Source organism: Poeciliopsis prolifica, unplaced genomic scaffold (assembly GCF_027474105.1).
Source record: "Poeciliopsis prolifica strain line A6 unplaced genomic scaffold, Auburn_PproV2 SCAFFOLD024, whole genome shotgun sequence".
Taxonomy (NCBI): domain Eukaryota; kingdom Metazoa; phylum Chordata; class Actinopteri; order Cyprinodontiformes; family Poeciliidae; genus Poeciliopsis; species Poeciliopsis prolifica.
Window position 1 is genome coordinate 5344882 of NW_026562399.1, and position 20449 is coordinate 5365330.

The following is a 20449-nucleotide window of genomic DNA, read 5'->3' on the forward strand; positions in this document are numbered from 1 at the left end:
CTCTTTTTCTAATAAAGTTAGAACCCGATCCGGGTTCTGATCTCGGCTCTGAACCGGTTCCGATTTTGTTCTCAGTTCTGAACCGGCTCTGGTTCTGATCCCGGCCCGGTTCCTCTCGGATCTGTTGAACGTTTCACGCATCGTGTTGACATGTTGGAGGTCTCCGCGTTGCGCAATCTGCAGTCTGCGCGCGCACACACACGCACGCAGACGCAGGTTTGTGTTCCCGCATCCCTCCCGTCTTTCTCCTCCTCCTCATCTGGACCGAGTCCTTCGCGAACCTTAAATCTAAGTTGTAACCTTCGCAGTTGCGGTGGAAGTGCGCTGGTCTTCGGCAGTGCGGGTTCGCGGCGCGCTCGGTCCTCACAGACCTAGCAAGCCCGCTCTCAAACACGCAGCCGTTGCGGAAGCTCGGAGCAGCCGAGGCGGCGCTAAAACCTATTAGCATACTAACCAGTTCTGGGTGGATGGACGGCTGAACGGAACCTCCCGGACCGAACCGATACCGTCTGACAACCAACAACACTCCGCCGGCTCAGGCCTCATTTTGTCGGGATTCTGCTGCCGTCCGCCTGCCGAGGAGATGGGGGACAAGGCGGGCACCAGGTAGGGCTGTTAGCCGCTGTTAGCTGCGGTTCTGACGGGCTGAGCTAGCGTTAGCAGCCGCTCTGCTGGTTCTGGACGGGGGAGTTGGGCCAGGCGGCACCGGAGGGTTTAACAGCTTTATTGGAAGGGGGTACGCGAATCGGGCCGAACAGAACCCTTGGGGCTCGGTTCGCGTCTGTTGCCCCTGAGGACGCCAAAGCTGCGGGCGAAGTTAGCCCCGCAGCAGGGTGGGGTTAGCGGGGCAGCCCAGGCTCCAGAACCGGTCTGACCAGAGCCACTTCTGTGGGACTGGAACAAGTTCGGGTCGTGGGTGGAAAACACGACTCCAGCATGAAGACAGGTGGGCGGAACGGACCCTGGAAAACCTGGACTTTCTCGGAGATGTCCGTTATTTCCGCCCGGGAACACACCGAGCTGCTCCGGTTAAATATCAGCCTGGTTTTGGGTCCACCTGCTGGTTCCGACCCAGCTGGAGGAGCGGGTCGGCCCGGGTTCAGTCACCGGTCTGAAGCCAGGAAAACAGGAAGCCAGTCTTATGGCCTTATGGTTCCTGCAGAACCATAAGGCCATAAGACTGTAGTTTGTGTGTTTTCATCAGAACCAGAATCAGGTCGGTGGAGCCCACCAACCTGCTGCAGAACCTGCTGCATGTGGATCCAGTCGAACCCTGATTCCCAGTTTCACATCCTGGTTTTAGGAGTTTCTGGGTCACCTTCCATGGAAACTCAGGAATAAGTTCATGAATTGGTTCATGAAACAGTTCAGGAATCAGTTCAGTTGTTGCTGTGGGGTAGATGGAGCCCCAGTAGCAGTCAGTGGGACAGTGACTCTTTGAGGCCTCTGACTGCAGACGGTTGGCTCATGCTAACATGAGGCAACCAACATGCCTGATGCTCTCCAGGATAACATTTGGTTGGGAAGTTGTTGTTTAGCGACCAGATAATGACCAGAACCAGAACAGGTCCCATTATGATCCAGTTGATCCCATGTTCTGTTTGCTGCTTTAAGGATTCACCAGCTGGTTCTGTGTACGTTCACTCCGGTTTTCATGACAGCAGTTCTGTTCTGCTGATTCCAGAACCAATCCGAGTCAGGCAGCAGCTCAGCCTGCACAGTTTGTTTAGGAAATCTTCAGTTTTCCATTTTGGAAACGTTCCAACTTCCTGAACCGCTGCTCAGCCACTTCCTGTCAGGAAGCGGCTGGCAGGGCAGGAAGAGAGGAGCCAACATGGCAGCCAGCTGCAGGAGGAGAGTTCTGGTTCTGCTGCACCCGAGTCCACAAGGACTCACCGGGGGAGAACAGGCTGGTTTTGGTTCAACTGCTAGTTCTGGTTCTGGTTCAGTGTTTCCTGCTTCAGTCCCGGAACATTCAGAACACCGAGACCGGAGTCAGGGTTACACTGTGTGGTTCTGGTTCTGGTGATCAAACAGAACCCAGTTTGGACCAAAAGTAGAGGTGCATACTTGGCCAAATGAACCTCTGGTTCTGTAGAATCCGGCTGATTCTGAGTCAGATCAGCAGAAGCAGTACACAGCACCATCCTTCCACCGCTGTGTTCCTGTTTGTCCATCTGATTTCTAGAGAGAAGAGGCTTTCAGGATTGTGACCTCTGACTTTTGTCCTTCTACCTGTAGAGGCTGACATGAAGCTTGTTTCTCTGAGCTTCCTGCTCTGTCCTTTGACCCCAAGCTGACCCTACTGAACCAGGAGCCGATCTTCAGGTTCCTTCAGATAGAACCACCAGAACCAGCTCCTCCTCCTTGTCTTCCTCCTGCCATCTGGCGTTTTCCCAGCAGGCCTTGCTGCAGCAGGTGGAGGTGATTCCCAGGAGGAGCTTCAGTCTGTAAACACAGCAACATCAGCAGTTGGGACAGAACCAGAACTTGCTCCAGTCTGGGTCTGACTCATTAATACTGAATAATAAATGGGAGATAAAGGTCAAAGGTCAACCAGATTACCAGAATCGGAGCTGGTGGGTCAGCTTAACCGTTGGACCAGACTGGGATTCTCCTAGAATCGGAACGTGACATCACACCTCTGTGGAGCTGCTCCAAACACGTCACTGGTTCTGATTGTTCTGGAGGACCAGCAGCTTGTTATTGTGTCAGAGGTAGAGCGACCTGCTACTTCCTGTTTGGTGGTTGTGGTTTTGATGGTGGCAGGAAGTGAGCATTGAACCCGATCAGAGTATAAATGATGACGTTCTGAAGTTGTGACGGGTCTGGACCCGGACAAGAACAGAACACAGGTTCTGATCACATCACAGAGGGTCCCACCACAGCATTAGGCTATGGACTTTGACTAGGCCTCTGACTCTTCCAGAACCACTTTAGAGAAGCTGCTGCTATCGTCAACCACTTCCTGCTGACTGCACACCAACAAGAAGTTCACAAACACACTTCCTGTGGCTGCTGTTGCAACTTACCTGCAACCTAAGAACCACTTAGAACCGGAAATCCCATTCTGGACCAGTTACCCCTTGCAGAACCAGGGCCCCCTTCAAACAACTTTCTGAACCAACAGCTTGTCTCGGACAAAGACTAAATTTCTTCTTCTTTTCCTCTTCCTCCTCAGAGTCTTCAAGAAGTCTAGTCCGAACTGCAAGGTGAGTTCTGCTGAGTTCGGTCTCTGGTGGCCGGACTCGGGTTCTGTTCAGTGGTTCAGGATCTACTCAGGGATGCTGATGAACTAAAACTGGATCAGAAACGGGAAGTGAGCTGTAAAGCCTGACAGAGGGGGGACAGCGCCTCCATGTGGTTAACATGAACCTTACAGGTTCTGATGGAGACGGGTCCATCAGAACCTTCATTGGTCAGTTCAGAACAACAACCCAGTCAGACGCTAAAGACAGGTCCAGTTCAGACTGAATAGGCTGTAGGAGGAGGTTCTGTTCCTAAAGGAACCCAGGTTCTGAACACACATACAACAGAACCTCCAGAACCAAATGAACAGGTTAGAGAGTTGATCTCGGTGTCACGGACAGAACCAATCAGAACCTAGTACAGTTTATGGTTCTGCTTCTAACTGGACCTTCTGGTTCTGACCTGCAGCTCACAGTTTACCTGGGAAAGCGGGACTTTGTGGATCACCTGGACCACGTGGACCCAGTCGGTGAGTCCTGACCTCCAGAACCCTCAGATGTTTGACCAGAACCAGGTTCTGGACACCGACTGATGGGTGTTTTCTCTCCAGATGGAGTGATCCTAGTGGACCCGGAGTACCTGAAGGACAGGAAAGGTGAGTCTGACCTCAGAACTGTCATCAGGTTCTGTCGGAATCATTCCTGAAGCTGGAGGGTTTTTGTCCTTCAATCGGAATCAGAGCAGGTCAGACCCAGCAGAACCCAGAATGAAGGTCCAGTCAGAAGCTCTGGGTCTGAACCCTGACTCTGGAACCCGGATCTGGTGCTGACCTGTACTCTTCCTCTTCCTCCTGCAGTCTTCGTCACGCTGACCTGCGCCTTCCGGTACGGCCGGGAGGACCTGGACGTCCTGGGCCTGTCCTTCAGGAAGGACCTGTACATCTCCACCTTCCAGGTGAGACGCTCCACCACGAGGAACCGCCGGCTCAGACTGACACCAGAACCACGGCTCGTTTAGGAGGATACAGACCCCACGAAACACCGGTTTCCCCCAGACACTCTGCTGAGCCCGGTGGGAGGGCGCTGGGCAGTCATCCAGCAGCCTGCTGTTTTTGAGTTGAAAAACTTTTGAAGTTGACAGAAAATGTTAAAATATCATAAGGTAATTATGTGTTATTGGAAACATTAATAATACCTAAACACCAACTATAAAGTCTTTTTAAAAATCCTGAAATAAATAAACAAGCTATGCCTGTCCTGCTGGGGGCACAAGGAAACCCTGGTGGCCCGCCAGGCTTATAATAAGCTTTTAGAGTTTTGTTGTGGACCACCGAGGTAGAGATCCCTTACAGTCTTCTAAAGAAACCTGAGATTAGAAAGATCCCGTAGAGCAGGGGAGGACAACCCCAGGCCTCCAGTGTCCTGCAACTTCTGGACGTCTCTCTGGTCCAATATACTTCAATCAAACAGCTGACTAACCTCCTCAGTAGTCAGGTTCTCCAGATCTCCTTACGTGACTCAGGTGTGTCGAAGTAGAGACACATTTAAGAGCTGCAGGACAAGGGCCCTCCAGGTCTGGAGTCAACCGGGATCAACCTGCCTTAGGTTGACCCTTTAGAGTCCAGTAGTCATGCATTGAACCTGGGGCGAGGGCAATGTGGTTGTCCACCTCTCAGTTTTTGTTATCTAGCGCGGCTCACATGTGCCACTGTTCAGGTCGGAGGAGTTCCCCCTGGGCTGGCTTTTACATAATTGCTCTAAAGAGGAACCATTTCAGGAGAATACGCTTCTGTCAACTATAAATGGCATAATTCTTGCCTGACCCGTATATGCACAACACGTACTTTCAAAAGTGCAATTATAACTGTAAAGCCCTGATTAGACCCCTTAGATCCTGGTAGAGACCCATTGAGTCTCTGTACAGCCGCACAGAGCCCAATAGAACCCCCATCCACCTGCAGCTACATGCTGATCAATGACGAGCTTTATCGTGTCGTGTTCTCCAGGCGTTCCCTCCAGTTCCTGAGGAGAAGAAACCCAACAGCCGGCTGCAGGAGCGTCTACTGAAGAAGCTGGGCCAACACGCCCATCCTTTCTACTTCACAGTGAGTCCTTTCTACCGCTACAGCTCTGCCTACCTCTAGAATGGTTGTTCGAATCTGCTGAAGCAGATGGGTTTCAGTAGAGCTCAGGTTCTGGTTCTGGTCCATTCCCTGTTGTGCTTCCTCCATCCAGTTGTGTCTGTTTATCTGCTGAACCAGATGATAGCAGAGCCCTGATTCTGCTCAGCGTCATGGAGGCCTGAACAAAACTGGCTACAGGTTCTTATCACAGGAAGTGACTCAGTGATTCACTCACTTCCTGCTTTGTGGTGCTGCAAACTAGTTCACTGCAGCGCTGAATTGTTCTGCTACAGGTGACCTTCCAGCCACACTGTGACCTACAGCTGAGGAAAACGTCTAGAAATGACCTTTGACCCTTTAGGGAACAGGGAAAGCTGCTTTCTGCTGCTCCCAGATCAGGTCTAGAAGGGACACCTGCTGTTTCCAGACCAGAAGAGTCTCCAGAGCTACAGTCTGCAAAGCAGCACTGATATTCATCAGATCTGTCTCTAGTTTCTAATCTATAGAGATTAAAGTGTTAATATCACTGCAGACAGTGAGCCATGACCTCTGACCCTGGGTTTAAATGAGAGATGAGTGAATGCATCCCATAATAACCAGCAGTGTATGTAGTTCTTAGCATTGATGATGATGATTTTTTAAACTATGATGCTGACTGTGTTCCAGATCCCTCAGAACCTTCCATGTTCGGTCACCCTGCAGCCCGGACCAGAGGACACTGGGAAGGTAACAGCTCACCAATATTCATCATTGATCAACAGTAGAGCCAGGGCTCATGTCTGAGGGAACCAGCACCTGGACTCTAACTGGACCGCTCCAGAACATTGATGTTGGTCAGGTTAAAGGATGACTGCAGGGCGTATGAATAATTCTGAGCCTAGCTGTAATAGAGGAAGCAGATCATCATCAACTAAATCAGTTGGACCGGTTTGGTTCCACTGGACTGGTCTGGCCAGTAAAACAAGTCATTCTGCATTAGTCCAGTCTGGTTCTGCTGGTTTTGGCTCCGAAGTGAACCCGGTCTGTCCTCCTTGTAGGCTTGCGGTGTGGACTTTGAGATCAGAGCGTTCTGTGCCAAGTCCATAGAGGAGAAGATCCATAAGAGGTGAGTTCAGAGCTGTAGTTCCACCCTGACACCACTGGGTGGTGCCCTTTCATCCCACCAGAGTTCTGTTGGTGCTCCCAGTGTGCCCAGTGCTCCCATTGAGCTGTGTGTCTCAGGAACTCAGTGCGCCTGGTGATCAGGAAGGTCCAGTATGCCCCGGAGAAGCCGGGCCCTCAGCCCATGGTGGAGACGACCCGCAGCTTCCTGATGTCGGACCGCTCCCTGCACCTGGAGGCGTCGCTGGACAAGGAGGTACTGCTGCTGCTTCCTCATCCTCCTCTTCACCACTCACCTCACCGCTGTCCTCACTCAACTCTCTGTTTCCCATCATGCAGCTGTACTACCACGGAGAGCCCATCAGCGTGAACGTTCACGTCACCAACAACTCCACCAAGACGGTGAAGAGAGTCAAGATCTCAGGTCTTCCTCCTCCTCCTGTTCCTCATGTGTGCTCAGTGGGACCAGAAAGTTCTGAAAGTTCTGGTGTCGCTCTCACTCTTTCTCCACAGTGCGCCAATACGCCGACATCTGCCTGTTCAGCACTGCCCAGTATAAATGCCCAGTGGCCCAGCTGGAGGCAGAGTGAGTTCAACCATGATGATGATGATGGTGACTTCAGGCTTTCTGTTTAAAGATCAACTTTACCAGCTAGAAACTGGTTTAAACTAGTTTGAAATTGGTTTAGCTAATTTGAACCAGTTTTAGTTGGTGTAAATCAGTCTGAACTGGTGTAAGCTGTTCAGACTGTAACAACCAGTTACAGTCATTTTGAACTGGTTCAAGGTAGTCGAATCACTTAAACCAGATATAAACTGGCTTGAACAGGAATGAGACTAACGTCAGCCTGTGCTTTCCATAGCGACCAGGTGTCGTCCAGCTCCACCTTCTGTAAGGTGTACACTCTGACTCCAACGCTGGACAAGAACCGGGAGAAGAGAGGCCTGGCTCTGGACGGGAAGCTGAAGCACGAAGACACCAACCTGGCCTCCTCCACCATGTAACACACACACACACACACACAAGCATATATATGTGCTCTTTGCTATGGTAACATGAACGAACCCCTCTTCCTCAGAGTGAAGGACGTGACCAACAAGGAGGTTCTGGGCATCCTGGTGTCCTACAGGGTCAAGGTCAAGCTGGTGGTGTCACGCGGAGGGTAAGACACTTCCTGTTTTCTTATCATTCACATTGGGAAGAAAAACCACAGTCAGTTTCTGTGGCAACAGACCCCTTATGGCCAATTAGAGCTCTGCAGGTCATCTTCAGGGCTGCTATTGGATGCACTGTTCAATTAAGAAGCCTCAGTAACAGACTGGACCCTTCACAATAAAAGCCTGCAGCCAGTTGACTGGCTACTGTCCTGGTTCCACCCGGTTCCTTCAGCTTCCTGTCTGTCCTACAGGGATGTGTCGGTGGAGCTGCCCTTCATCCTGATGCATCCCAAACCCGTGGAGCCGCCCGCGTCCCGCCCACAGTCAGGTGAGACACGCCCGCACTCGCCCTCAACCCATTTCCATGGCAAACCCCGCCGCTCACCCTGTCTCTGGTTGCAGCCGTGCCAGACTCGGACCCACCCATCGACACCAACCTCATCGAGTTTGACACCAAGTGAGTCACCGATGGGTCCGACCAGTTGCTGGTTCTGGTTCCGGTTCTGGTTCTGACCGTCTGTTCATCTCATCCTCTCAGCAGCGTCTCCCAGGATGACGACTTCGTCTTCGAGGACTTCGCCCGCCTGCGCCTCAAAGGCGTCGTGGATGACAAGGACGAGGACTGCTAGGAGGACGCTTCACGCTCGCTTCAACACACACACTGATACACACACACTTATATACACACACTGATACACACCGACACGCTTCATCACCTTACATTCCCCAGCAGGGGGCGGGTGAGAGCTGGACTGCATTGAGGCTCGGTGGTTCTTCCCCTGTTTCAGCTCCTTATCCCCCCATAATCCCTCCTCTTTTTCCTCAGTGGGCGGGGCTTAGAGCTGACCACTTCCTGTTAGGTGTTCCTGAATGTGGATTGGTTTTGTCTCAAACCAGCTTTCCCCTGTCCTCTGTGCAGCTCCAGTTAGCTTCAGACTGGGAACCAGTAGAACCAGTCAGGCAGCAGGAGCCAATGGTCAGTCTGTAGCTGAGCAGAGATCTGCTGCCACCTGGTGGCCAATCTGAGTCACTGATGTTGTTCTGTTGGTATCTGAAGTTCAGGAGTCAGAATCCGGTTCGACCCAATCCCATGATCAACACCAGCGTTCCCAGTCCTATCTCCAGTCCTGTTCCATGTGGACCGGCTGAACCGGTCCGGTCTGGTACAGCTCCTGTTGGTGGCTTGTTGAAGGAAGTGGTGCCTGATGGTGCAGATCAGAACCAAAACAAATCTGACTGGTTCCTGTTTTAAGATGAGAATCTAAAAGGTTCTGATGTTCAACTTAAATGGGTTTGCAACCTGAAGAGTTCTGGTCCTTTAGAATATTGTCCCCTTTCCAGCACCAAATGTTTTGGGTTTTCAGGTTGGAAATGAAGTTCGCTCAGAACCTTGACGTTTGTTCTGGAGCTGATTCAGGGTAGTTGAGTGTGTTTCTAGACATAACAGGTTCTGATCCAATTGGGTTCCTCCAGCCAGACCTGAGCCTCCTTCAGTCAGTTCTCCTGTCGCCCTGTCACACCGACCCGTTCAGAACCGAGCCCCTCTCAGCCGGTCCTCTGAGCCGCCGTCCGGCCTCGCTCACCATAAAGAAGAAAAGGGTTTTTTTGTTCCCACGCCGTGCTGTGAATCGTTGGAGCTGTGATTCTGTCCTGGTTTCGTCGTGCTCTGTGGGGTTCCTTCGCTCTACGTGTAAACAGTGCCACCCCCTGGCCTCCGCCATGCCCTGGGCGGCCGCCAAGCCCTGGACCGCCAACGCCGCCCTCTGGGCCGACGCCATGCTTATGTCTATACAACAGAGAAGTGATCTGGAAACATAGAGTTCTTCTTCTATTATTATTATTATTATTATTGTTATTATTATTATTCTGCTTCTGATTATTATTATGGTGACTTATTACTGCTACTGTATCATCAGCGACCATGATTATCCTCATAATCAGTTCAGAGTCTGTTTGCCATGTATTTTTTATTTTCAGATTTTTATTTAGTTTTCTTTTTCTTATTAAAGTGAAATGAACTAACAGTCTGCTTGTTATTATTTATTATATAGAAATAGCCATCTAAAAAGCAAGAAACCTAGAAAAATTAAAGTTCTACTCAATATCTGAAACATCCGTCTTTCGCTTGTCCAGAGTCGCCCGCCTCAGTAAGGAGGCCCAGACTTCCCTCTCCCCAGCTGTTCCCAGCAGAATACCATCGTCCCTTCAGTGTGTCCTGGTCTTCCTCTAGGTCTCTTCCCAGCAGGACCTGTGTTCCTCACCAGGGCGACTCCATCCTCACCAGATGCGGATCCACCTCAGTTGGCTCCATCAATGTGAAGGAGCGGAGGCTCTACTCTGAGCCCCTCCTGTATGACTGAGGTTCTGTCTAAGGGAGAGCCCAGAGACCTTGCAAAGAAAACTAATTTCAGCTGCTTGTATCCATGACCTTGTCCTGTCATTCATGACCCAAAGTTCATAACCACAGTTGAGGGTAGGGACATGGATTGCCCGTTAAATCGAGGGCTTCACTTTTTTTGCTCAGCTCTCTCTGGACAGCGCCGCTTCACTGCAGATGCTGCGTCAATCAGTCTGTTGACCTGCTGTATTTTTCTCTCATTCATGAATCCAGAGATACTTAAACTCCTCCACTTGGGGAATGACCCTTCCTCCCCCCACCCAGGTGAAGGTGCTCTACCTTTTTCCGGCCAAAGACCCTCTGGAGGTTCTGGAGGCACTGATCCTCATCCCGACCGCCTCACACTCAGCTGGAAACCACTCCAGTGAAAGCTATAGATCATGACTTGGTGATCAGTAGCATCACACCATCTGCAAAAACCAGAGATGAGATCCTAAGGCCACCAAAGTGGATCTCCTCCACACCTTGGCTGAACTGGAGATTCTGTCTGTGAAAGTAATGAACAGAATGGGTGACAAAGAGCATCCTTGGCAGAGTCCAACTCTCACTGGAAACAAGCCCGACTTGCTGCCAGCAGCCCGTATCAAAGGCCCTGGTGTCCTGGTTCTACTGGAGGGCTCCCCAAGGGACAAGGTCGAACGCCTTCTCCAAGTCCACAAAAGACATGTAGACCGGTTGGTCCACAGTCAGAAACTAGGAACCAGTCAGCTCCTTTTAAATGATGCAGAGGCCGACGGTGCCAGCAGGGGGCAGCAGAGAACAGCGGACAGAAAGACACTTGATTCCCTCATCAGAAATATTATTCTTAATTATGATAATAAACTATGTTTCTATCGAGGCTACAACAGAAACCAGCTGGAAGCCAACATGGCTGCTGAGAGTTCCGGTCCAGTTTGGTTCGGTCCGCTTTACAGGTTCCCAGAATTTATTTCTACGTTTTTAGCACCAACTTAATAACATAAGCAAAGTAAAAGTGAACATATGTCAATATATTATTATTATTATTATTGTAGTTGTTTCTGATTTTATTTTCAGAACCAGGCTTTTATTTTGAAGGTCTCGTGTCGGCTCTGACCCCATTCTTCATCATTTATGACCCTCCATCATCATCATTCTCCGTAAAGTGAAGTTTTATGAGCCTCGGGGTTTAATGATTCACCTGCAGACAGGTGAAGGAAAACAGAACCTCTCTCAGGTCACCGCCGGCTCCCGGTTCTGGTTCCGGTCCTAGTTCTGCTCGGTCCAGTCGGAACCTTTTCCCGGTTGGATCTGGAGCCACTTTCTTGCTTCTTCTCCAGAACCTTGAGCTCCTCGCCGTTTAACTGAAGGACTGCATGAATTGGACCGGTCCAACAGAATCAGAACCGGAACTGCGGGAACGCTCCAGAACCTCTCTCGTTTCTCTGTTGGATTCCAGAAAACGTTCAAAGTTCACATGAAGCAAAAAAAAAAAAAAAAATGAAACATAACAGTTCAGACAGAAATAGTGAACGGGTCCATTGTCCCGATTCCGGATCAATTCTGAAAATCGGGATCTTTTTCTTTAAATTCTGAGTTGTTGTTGTTGTTTTTTTCCCTGGAAACAGAAGAAGCATCGATCTGATCATTGATTCCTCTTCATTTATTTATTTATGATTCAATTAGAAATGATTCATTAATATTCCAGCTGAACCGATTCTTTAATTAATAATAATAATAATAATAATAATAATAATAATAATAATAATAATAATAATAATAATAATAATAATAATAATAATAATAATAATAATAATAGTAGTAGTAGTAGTAGTAATGTCTAAATCATCAACAATTGCCTACATAAATAAAATAAATGGAAGGGGAAAAAAACAAAAAAGATTTGGACCTTTAAAATGGAACCAATTAAAAACTGTAATATTTCTGAAATGTTGTGTATGATTCGAGAGTGAATGTTTGTAAACAACAAATGGCCGCGGCGCGCGGGGCCGCAGCGATGATCTGAGGCAGAAGTTTAAACATCATTAAAGCTCCAATCAAACACTTGAAAAGATGAAAAGTGAAGCTTTACGCGGCTTTACGGCGCCGCACTAAACTAAATACTCATCAGCGTAAAACAATAAATCTCCCATAAATCCATAAAGACGCAGGTCATTCCTGCACGGGAGGCCGCGGAGGCTCCTTCAGGGTTGTCGGTTCGAGTCCCTCGGAGAGAGAAAGAAAAAAACTTGAAAACACGAAGCGGATTCATGAGAGAAAACGTGAGAAATATTCCCGACAGAACCGGAAGAGTTGGAGCCAGGAAATATGGGAATAATGAAATAATCTGGTCACTGCAGAAAAACAGGGCAGAGATTTTTAAGTCTTTATTAATGTCAAGAAATTTTTCAAAAATAAAAATGTAATATCAAATCAGAACAATAAAAACATGTAGAAACATAATCAGATGTGATTCGTGTCTGGTTAAATGTGTTTTTTATATAAACTATAATGAAATAGACACACACACACACACACACACACACACACACACACACACACACACACACACACACACACACACACCTGCGAACATTCCTGCGTGTCCAGTTTAGCAGGTGTGCGTGGCTCTCACTGCTCTGGTCCAACATTGATATTTATACGGAGTAAAAAACGAACCGGGTCAGAATGTTTAATAACAGAAACGGAGGAAGGTGACGTCAGTAAACGTTTACGTTTTTAACTATAATTATAAAACGCTTTTACTTTTCTCTGCCTCCTCAGTCTGTGAAATACATTCATATTTATTCATATGAAAATGAAATCTTTGCTAAAAGTCTGTTTTACTCTTTGAACATCTTTATGATTATTTATTCATATGGAAAATAAACCTGCGAATCGAACCGCTGCTGGTTTCATCAGAATCAGCACCTCAAACTAACTAACTAAATACATAAATGAATAACAAAATAAATTAATTAAATAAATCATATTTGATAAATGTTTAAATTTATTAAATATGACCTTTATAATCCTGATGAATTCAAACCAACTCAATGGTTATTTTTAAATACGATTCAATTTTGTATAAATGTTTAATTCAAAATCAACTGAATCAATGAAAACAGCTTCGATCGCTAAAAAGTATTATTATTATTATTATTATTATTATTATTATTATTATTATTATTATTAATAAGAATTTATTCTGAAGGCGTATTTTGTAATTAAATTCGTTAACTATTAATAATCAGTTGAAGCCGAAACTCATGTAAAATGATGATAATAATAATAAATGCCAATAATTAATCGAAATTAAAACATGATTAATATTAAGTTCAAGCTCTCAGAACGAGTTTAACTTAAATAAAAGTAGATCATATGATTTTCTCGTGTTTTAGATTTTAGCTCAGTTAAAATGAATGAATGGAGATAAACTGTCATAAATGATCAGACATTTTCATTTCAGCTAATTTTTGGTTCTTTATAGAGAAATGGATCGCGACCCTTTGAAGTGTAAATGCCCCCCTGGGCATGATGATGATGATGATGATGATGATGATGTCGAGCTCCAGATGAAGGCTGCGGGAGGAAGAGGAGGATATCGGACCATAAACGGACCATGTGACCGCGGCCGTTTATACCTGGCGCAGCCGCAGCGCGCGCAGACTCACAGGGCGGCCGGCAGGTAGCAGGTGGAGGCGCGCGCAGGCCACAGGACACAGAGCTCACCTGCAGACAGGTGAGCGGCATCAGGCAGGCTGGAGCCGCAGTATGCTGAGGGAGAGCCCTCACCTGGCAAGATGTACGTCAGTTACCTGCAGCTGGACAAGGAGCCCACCATGTACCCGCACCAGAACCCGGTGAGCCGCCACCCGGGGCTCAGCCTCAGCCCGCAGAACTTCCCGGTACCAGGCCCGCCGCAGTACCCGGACTTTCCCGGGTACCACCACCACCACCACCACGGCCTGAGCGCGGAGCCGCAGCAGGCCGGGCCAGGCGCCGGCGGATGGAGCCCGGCTTACCCGCCGCCGCCGGCCCGGGAGGACTGGACTGCGCACCAGTACGCCGCCGCCGTGGGCGCTCCGACCGCGGGCGCCGGGCCCGCGCTGAGCTTCCAGGAGTTCTCCGGTCAGCCGGCCGCACTGCTGCCCGCCGCCCTCAACCCGTCCACGGGGCAGCTGTCCCCCGGCTCCCCTAGGAGGAGGAACCCGTACGACTGGATCCGAACCTCTGCGCCTCCCAGCAACCCGAGTAAGAGCCGGAACCAAAATCAGCAACTGGGCCGGCAGACGGTACCGACGCTGCAAAATATTAAACATCATAAAACTTTAAATTTATCGGTTTATTCTTAGATGAACATGGAAAATGTTCCGTTCCCAGTGGTTCGGCTGGGAGCAGTTCCGACCGGCAGTCCCGGCGCTCCCAGCAGAGAACTGTTGGACATTTTAATATGAGGCTGATATGAAAACTGAGGTGATACGAGTCAGCTTGAACAGCTGCGAGACCCAGGCAGGAAATACAATAAACTAATCATTTAGCATTATTATTATTATTATTATTATTATTATTATTATTATTATTATTATTATTATTATTATTATTATTATTATTATTATTATAACGCGGCCTTGTAACTGCACTGTCATTAAATGTTACATTTATATTATTTATCATTTAATTTGAATCTGATGTTCGGATTTTCCCAAATATTTAATTCATTTTTTTACATCATATTTTATTTTAATAATGACAATAGCAACAACAACAACAATAATAATAACAACAGCAGCCTTTCTCCAACGGAACCGAAACATTTCACTCCGATTAATCCAGAACTAAAATATCACAACCTGCGGTTCTGGACTCGGAACAGAACCGAAAAGAAGTTACTGCTCCTTTTCTGATCCGAATAATAGAAACCCAAATCTGGTTCTGACTTTGGAGGGAAAACCTTCATCCGGTTCTGATCCGGATCAGTCCGGGGTTCCGTCGGGTTGACGGAAATATCGATTCTCCATCAGAAAATTGAATATTTCCGAGATTTGGCTCAAAACTCATAAAAACTGATTTGATCGACAGAATAATTCTGAGGAACTGTTGTTGCCATGGTTACAGTGGCCAGAACCCGGAACCACCTTCTCTCTACCGGACCACAAAAACCCGAACCCTTCTTGCCGATAGAACCCAGTAGAACCAGAATGTCTGGACCTTCCAAAACAATCCAGAACCTTTTAACTTCAGATTATTTTTTCTGTTAGAAATTATTTAAATAAATAAATGAAATGAAATAATTTTATATATTTATTTAAATTATTTAATTTTCTCTTTTGTTTTTTTCTTTGCTTCGTTCTGATTGGCTGAGATGAACAGAAACAGTTCTGCTGTCGGCCGTCGGTCAGAAGAGACGGTGACCTGAGAGGTCAAAGGTCAAAGCAGCAGAACTGTCACAATCTGTATTGGAGCTTCAAACGGGTCTGAAGAAAATCAAGTTCTGGAAATCGACAGAATAATTCTGAGTCGGGTCGGTTCTGATGGGATCAGGCTGGCGTCAGTTCTGACCTCCAGGTCAAGGGTCAGTTTGGTTTCTGTGACCCTTTGTTCAGGTCGATTCTGATCAGATGGGGCCGGTGTTGGTTCCGACATATATTCCTTTGGTTCTGAAATGCTGGACCACTAATGAACTGAACCGGACCTCTTTGGGTTCTGGTTGATGTTGTTGATGACAGATCTAGTTGTCACGCTCTGACAGACAGAACCGGACCGGTTCAGGTTGGTGCTGCCTCCTGTTTCCTCAGACTGGTTCTGTCTCCTGGATCCAAGCCGGTTCCAACTAGTCAGGGGCAGATTCTGAAGGATGAGCCATCCAGGTTTTGAAGAGTCTGACCCGACTCTACAAAACCATTCATCCCAACCCGAGTGTGATCCGCTCAGAAGTTCTGGTGACCATCAGTCACCAGAACTTTAACCCTGCTGAGCCTCTGACTTACTCCAAAAGTTCTGACTGGACTGGATTCAGTGAGCATGGATCTCACTGGACCGGTTCACTGGACTAGAACCAGTCCTGATGGACGCTCCACCATCTGGACCAGAAGATTTGTGAACAGAACCAACTGGATCAGAACCAGCTAGAGAATATCAGCGGTACCTGGTTGTGTTTTATGCACCGGTTTGATTCCGTCTGAGAGTCTGACCCGGTCTGTTGGTTCGGCCCGGTGAAGTTATGAGACGAGATGATCAGTTTCCAGTTTGCTGATTGGCTGCTGGTCTCCTAAGCCCCACCTCCAGCCACTTCTTTTCTTTGGTCCAAACAGAAACGATTGATTCATTGAATTAGTTGATGATTGAAATGATCCCCAACTAATTTAGTGATTTAGTAATTGTTGACTAATCATCTGAAATGGCCACAGTGGACATATTGCTTTCTGATAATATCTCTGACCTCCAGCTGCGGCTACAGGTGCCGTGTCGGTGATGTAGGCTCCGGCCTGGAAGAGATCAGTCGGTCTCTGAGGCCGTAAACAAATTAAATTTGATAAACTGAGTGGATGCAGGCGTCCAGTGAGAACCGGTCTGCCGTTGGCATCCTGCAAAAACTCACATCTTTACATACTGACAGCCGAAGTGATTAAAAGCTGTAGCTGAGAGGAAGAAATCCTGCTGCAGAACCGGGTCACGGCTGGTCAGAACCGGGTCAAAATAATCAGTCTATGACCCTCTGATTATTTACGTATTGATCCAACAGGAAGTGATGTCATTAAAAACTGTTATGATTACAAACACAGTGAGGAATCTGATGTTCACAAGCAATGGATGGATGGATGGATGGATGGATGGATGGATGGATGGATGGATGGATGGATGGATGGATGGATGGATGGAATGGTGGATGGATGGAATGGTGGATGGATGGATGGATGGATGGATGGATGGATGGATGGATGGATGGATAGATTGATGGATGGATGGATGGATGGACGATTGATGGATGATGGATGGATGGTGGATGGATGGATAGATGGATGGATGGATGGATGGATGATGGATGGATGGATAGATGGATGGATGATGGATGGACGATTGATGGATGATTGATGGATGGTGGATGGATGGATGGATGGATGGATGGATAGATAGATGGATGATGGATGGATGGATACATTGATGGATGGATGGATAGATGGATGGATGATGGATGGATGGATGGATGGATGGATGGATGGATGGATGGATGGATGGATGGATGGATAGATGGATGATGGATGGATGGATAGATTGATGGATGGATGGATGGATAGATTGATGGATGGATGGATGGTGGATGGATGGATGGTGGATGGATGGATAGATTGATGGATGGATGGATGGATGGATGGATGGATGGATAGATTGATGGATGGATGGATAGATTGATGGATGGATGGTGGATGGATGGATGGATGGATGGATGGATGGATGATGGATGGATGGATGGAAGGATGATGGATGGATGGATGGATAGATTGATGGATGATGGATGGATGGATGGATGGATGGATGGATGGATGGATGGATGGATGGATGGATGGATGGATGGATGATGGTGGGTCATGTGACCTGTCATCCTCTGGATCCTCAGCCTCTCTTTTCTTCTCTTCTTCCAGATGGTAAAACTCGTACCAAGGACAAATATCGGGTGGTGTACACCGACCACCAGCGGCTAGAGCTGGAGAAGGAGTTCCACTACAGCAAGTACATCACCATCCGGAGGAAGGCGGAGCTGGCCACGGCGCTCAGCCTATCAGAGAGACAGGTACACTCCGATTTGATCCGCTCTGCTCCGAACCAATCCGATCATCAGGAAGAACTTCCACAGCTTCCTAGTTGAGGCTCTGTGGCAGATCTCTCTGTTTTTAACCGATATGACGTGATGTAAAAGTTTGTCGTCCATCTTTGAGTAAATCATTTGGAAACACAAACCGACCAGCCGTGTTCTGCAAAACCAACGTTCTGATCCATTTCCAGGTGAAGATCTGGTTCCAGAACCGCCGAGCGAAGGAGAGGAAGATCAACAAGAAGAAGCTGCAGCAGCCGGCCTCCTCCACCACCACGCCCACCCCCCCCTCCTGCAGCACCGGAGGGGTCGCGCTCAACAGCAGCAGCAGCGTTGCCATGGTAACCAGCAGCAGCAGCAGCAACGGGCTAGTGTCTCCATCGTCTCTGACTCTGAACATCAAGGAGGAGTACTGAGGGGTTAAACCGCAGAAGGAGTCGTCCTTCCACCAAACTTTCTCTGGCTGTTTGATCAGGAATGGCTGGAAGAGCTCTGATTGCTCCAGAACTCGGCTCCTCTGGTGGTTGGACCAATCAACTCCAGGCCGGGGATGCAAAGGTCACGGAGCTTCAGGAAGATCTGCTCTGGTTTCTGATTGGCTGACAGGAGGTCACGTGAACCCTGAGCTCCTCCTGGGTTCTGGTGGAGCTGCTGGACCCGACCTGCTCTGTACAGAACCTGAGACCCTCAGCCAACAGCAGAGACTGCTGTCCACTGGATCTGGACCTGCTGACTCATCGTTACGTTTTTTGTTTTTTGTTTTTTTACCTTCAGACTGTTCGACAGCTGATGGTAAAACTAATGGTCAGAACCCGTCGGTTCTGATTGGTTCTGGTGGTTTTGGAGACTTCAGTCAGAATCATTTTCCCATTTTTTCTGGATGTAAAACTCTGGAGTTTTTTTCTTTTCTTTATTCCACAAGAAATATTTTAAAACTGTATTGAAATGAAAAACATAACTTTTTATTGGACATCTTACTAAAACGGAAGAAATTGCTTTTATAGGTTATTTTATTTTCTAATGTTACTGTAACAGTTAATCATTCGGACTCATCAGAACCATACATTTTGAATTTTATACATTTGTATAAAGAATTTGTCAGATTTATTTATCAGCATGTTTACCTGTCAGTCGTCTCAGAAATACAATAATATCAACAATAATATCAATAATAACTTGATGAATTGAGGTAAATATTTTTGTTTTAAAGTTTTAATCCTGAGGATAATTTCCTGTCCAGATTAATATGATCAATATGATCAATATGAAAAACTTCAAAAATGGTCTAAACTTTCCAGATTAAGCGTTTATTTATCTATTTTCTTCTTCAATCATTTTATTTTGGGAATTTAGACACTAAAACACAAGTAAATAGCTAGAAGCAGATTTTATGTTTAATTAGAAAAGAATAAAAACATAAAAATAACTTGAATGTTTATTTAATTCTTAATAAAACATCTGAAGGAATGTTGATGCAATCTGCATGAATATTATGACATCAGACGTCCTGAAAACAATTTTTAAAAAGCTGTTATAAAAAAAGATAAAGTAAAATAATCCACAGATTAAAAAAAAAACTGTTTAGATATTAAAACATGATCATAAAATGAAGAGTCAGGGAACCAGTAACTGGTGACCAGTTGTCCAGCCCAGTCTATGAAATCATTAATCATTAATAATTCAACTTTCTATTTCTGGTGGACCAATCAAAGCCTCTCCTCTCGTTGTTTACGTGGTAACAGCATCTTGAGAGATGTTCTGGAGGGAGAATCTGGACCAGAACTTTAATTGGTCTGGTTCCATTGATCCAGTAAAACCGGGAGGGAAAAAGTTTGCACCTCAAAGTTTCAACATCCAGAAGCTGAAATATTTGGAATTAGAACTCCAGATCCTGACCCGACTGGTGGTTCTGATCAGGTTCAGGTTCTGGTCCAGCTCTGTAGGAACCAAGTTCTCCAGAAGTTCCTGCTGATGTTTGTTTTTGCTCTGATTTCCTGTAAATGTTGGTGATTTTAGAATTTATCATTTGTACATTTCAAATGTCATTTTTATTAAAAATTAAAAGTTTTATTGTGAACGTTTGTGTTGGTGTTTTTGCTCTGCTGTCCTGGACTTCCGGGTCCAGACCCCAGACTCAGAACCCAGAGCCGGTCAGGATGTCCTGGTCGGGTAAACGTCCTGTTCCTGCTGATCGGCTCGCCTCGACGCCCATCGATCAAATGTTTCAGGAATCAGAACCAGCAGACATGGTGGAACCACTGAACCGGGCCTGATCGGACCCAGAGCATCGATTGTCTGTTTTTAATAAGCTGTTCTGGAGTTCTGCTCAAACAGAACCGTGTTTGCTGAGCGGCGCATCGGTTGAGGTGTGGCGTCCAAAGGGCAAACACAGGATCTGCTATCTGTCCACAATGAGACCTTTGTCCTTCAACAACAGCCCTATCTGACACTGATACACACTATCTGCTGTGGGCGAGTGTGTGTGTGTGCGTGTGTGTGTGTGCGTGTGTGTGTGAGTGTGTGCGTGTGTGTGTGTGTGTGTGCGTGTGGCAGCTAACCAGGAAGACCAGCGTCTTGAACTTGAGACCTTCGTTCTGTGACCAAATGAGACAGATCTTCAGGGATCATTGGTCTTGAAACTCTTAGAAATCAAAAGTTTTTAAAAAAAGTTTTAAATTCAAAAAGAGACTCGAGCCGTCAGCCCTGAGGA

General features: G+C 47.1%; 2 protein-coding genes across 3 annotated transcripts; both read left to right on the forward strand.

Moving 5' to 3' along the window:
- Positions 1-161: 161 nt before the first annotated feature.
- LOC129370530 (arrestin red cell) lies at positions 162-9594 on the forward strand. Of its 2 annotated transcripts, none has more exons than XM_055046572.1 (16): positions 162-606; positions 3182-3212; positions 3658-3718; positions 3800-3844; positions 4046-4143; positions 5195-5293; positions 5978-6037; positions 6349-6416; positions 6533-6668; positions 6752-6836; positions 6926-6998; positions 7276-7413; positions 7492-7575; positions 7822-7898; positions 7973-8027; positions 8112-9594. In XM_055046572.1, the coding sequence occupies exons 1-16, from the start codon at positions 584-586 to the stop codon at positions 8197-8199; spliced, it is 1221 nt and encodes a 406-aa protein (XP_054902547.1). In that variant the 5' UTR covers positions 162-583; the 3' UTR covers positions 8200-9594. The 2 variants fall into 2 exon arrangements, with proteins under 2 accessions (XP_054902547.1, XP_054902546.1); XM_055046571.1 differs by having other exon boundaries at positions 164-606; positions 8109-9594.
- Positions 9595-13610: 4016 nt separating this feature from the next.
- Positions 13611-19816, forward strand: cdx1b (caudal type homeobox 1 b). Its single transcript, XM_055046480.1, has 3 exons — positions 13611-14180; positions 17570-17718; positions 17931-19816. Exons 1-3 carry the CDS (start codon positions 13730-13732, stop codon positions 18153-18155), a joined length of 825 nt encoding a protein of 274 aa, XP_054902455.1. The 5' UTR covers positions 13611-13729; the 3' UTR covers positions 18156-19816.
- Positions 19817-20449: the final 633 nt, after the last annotated feature.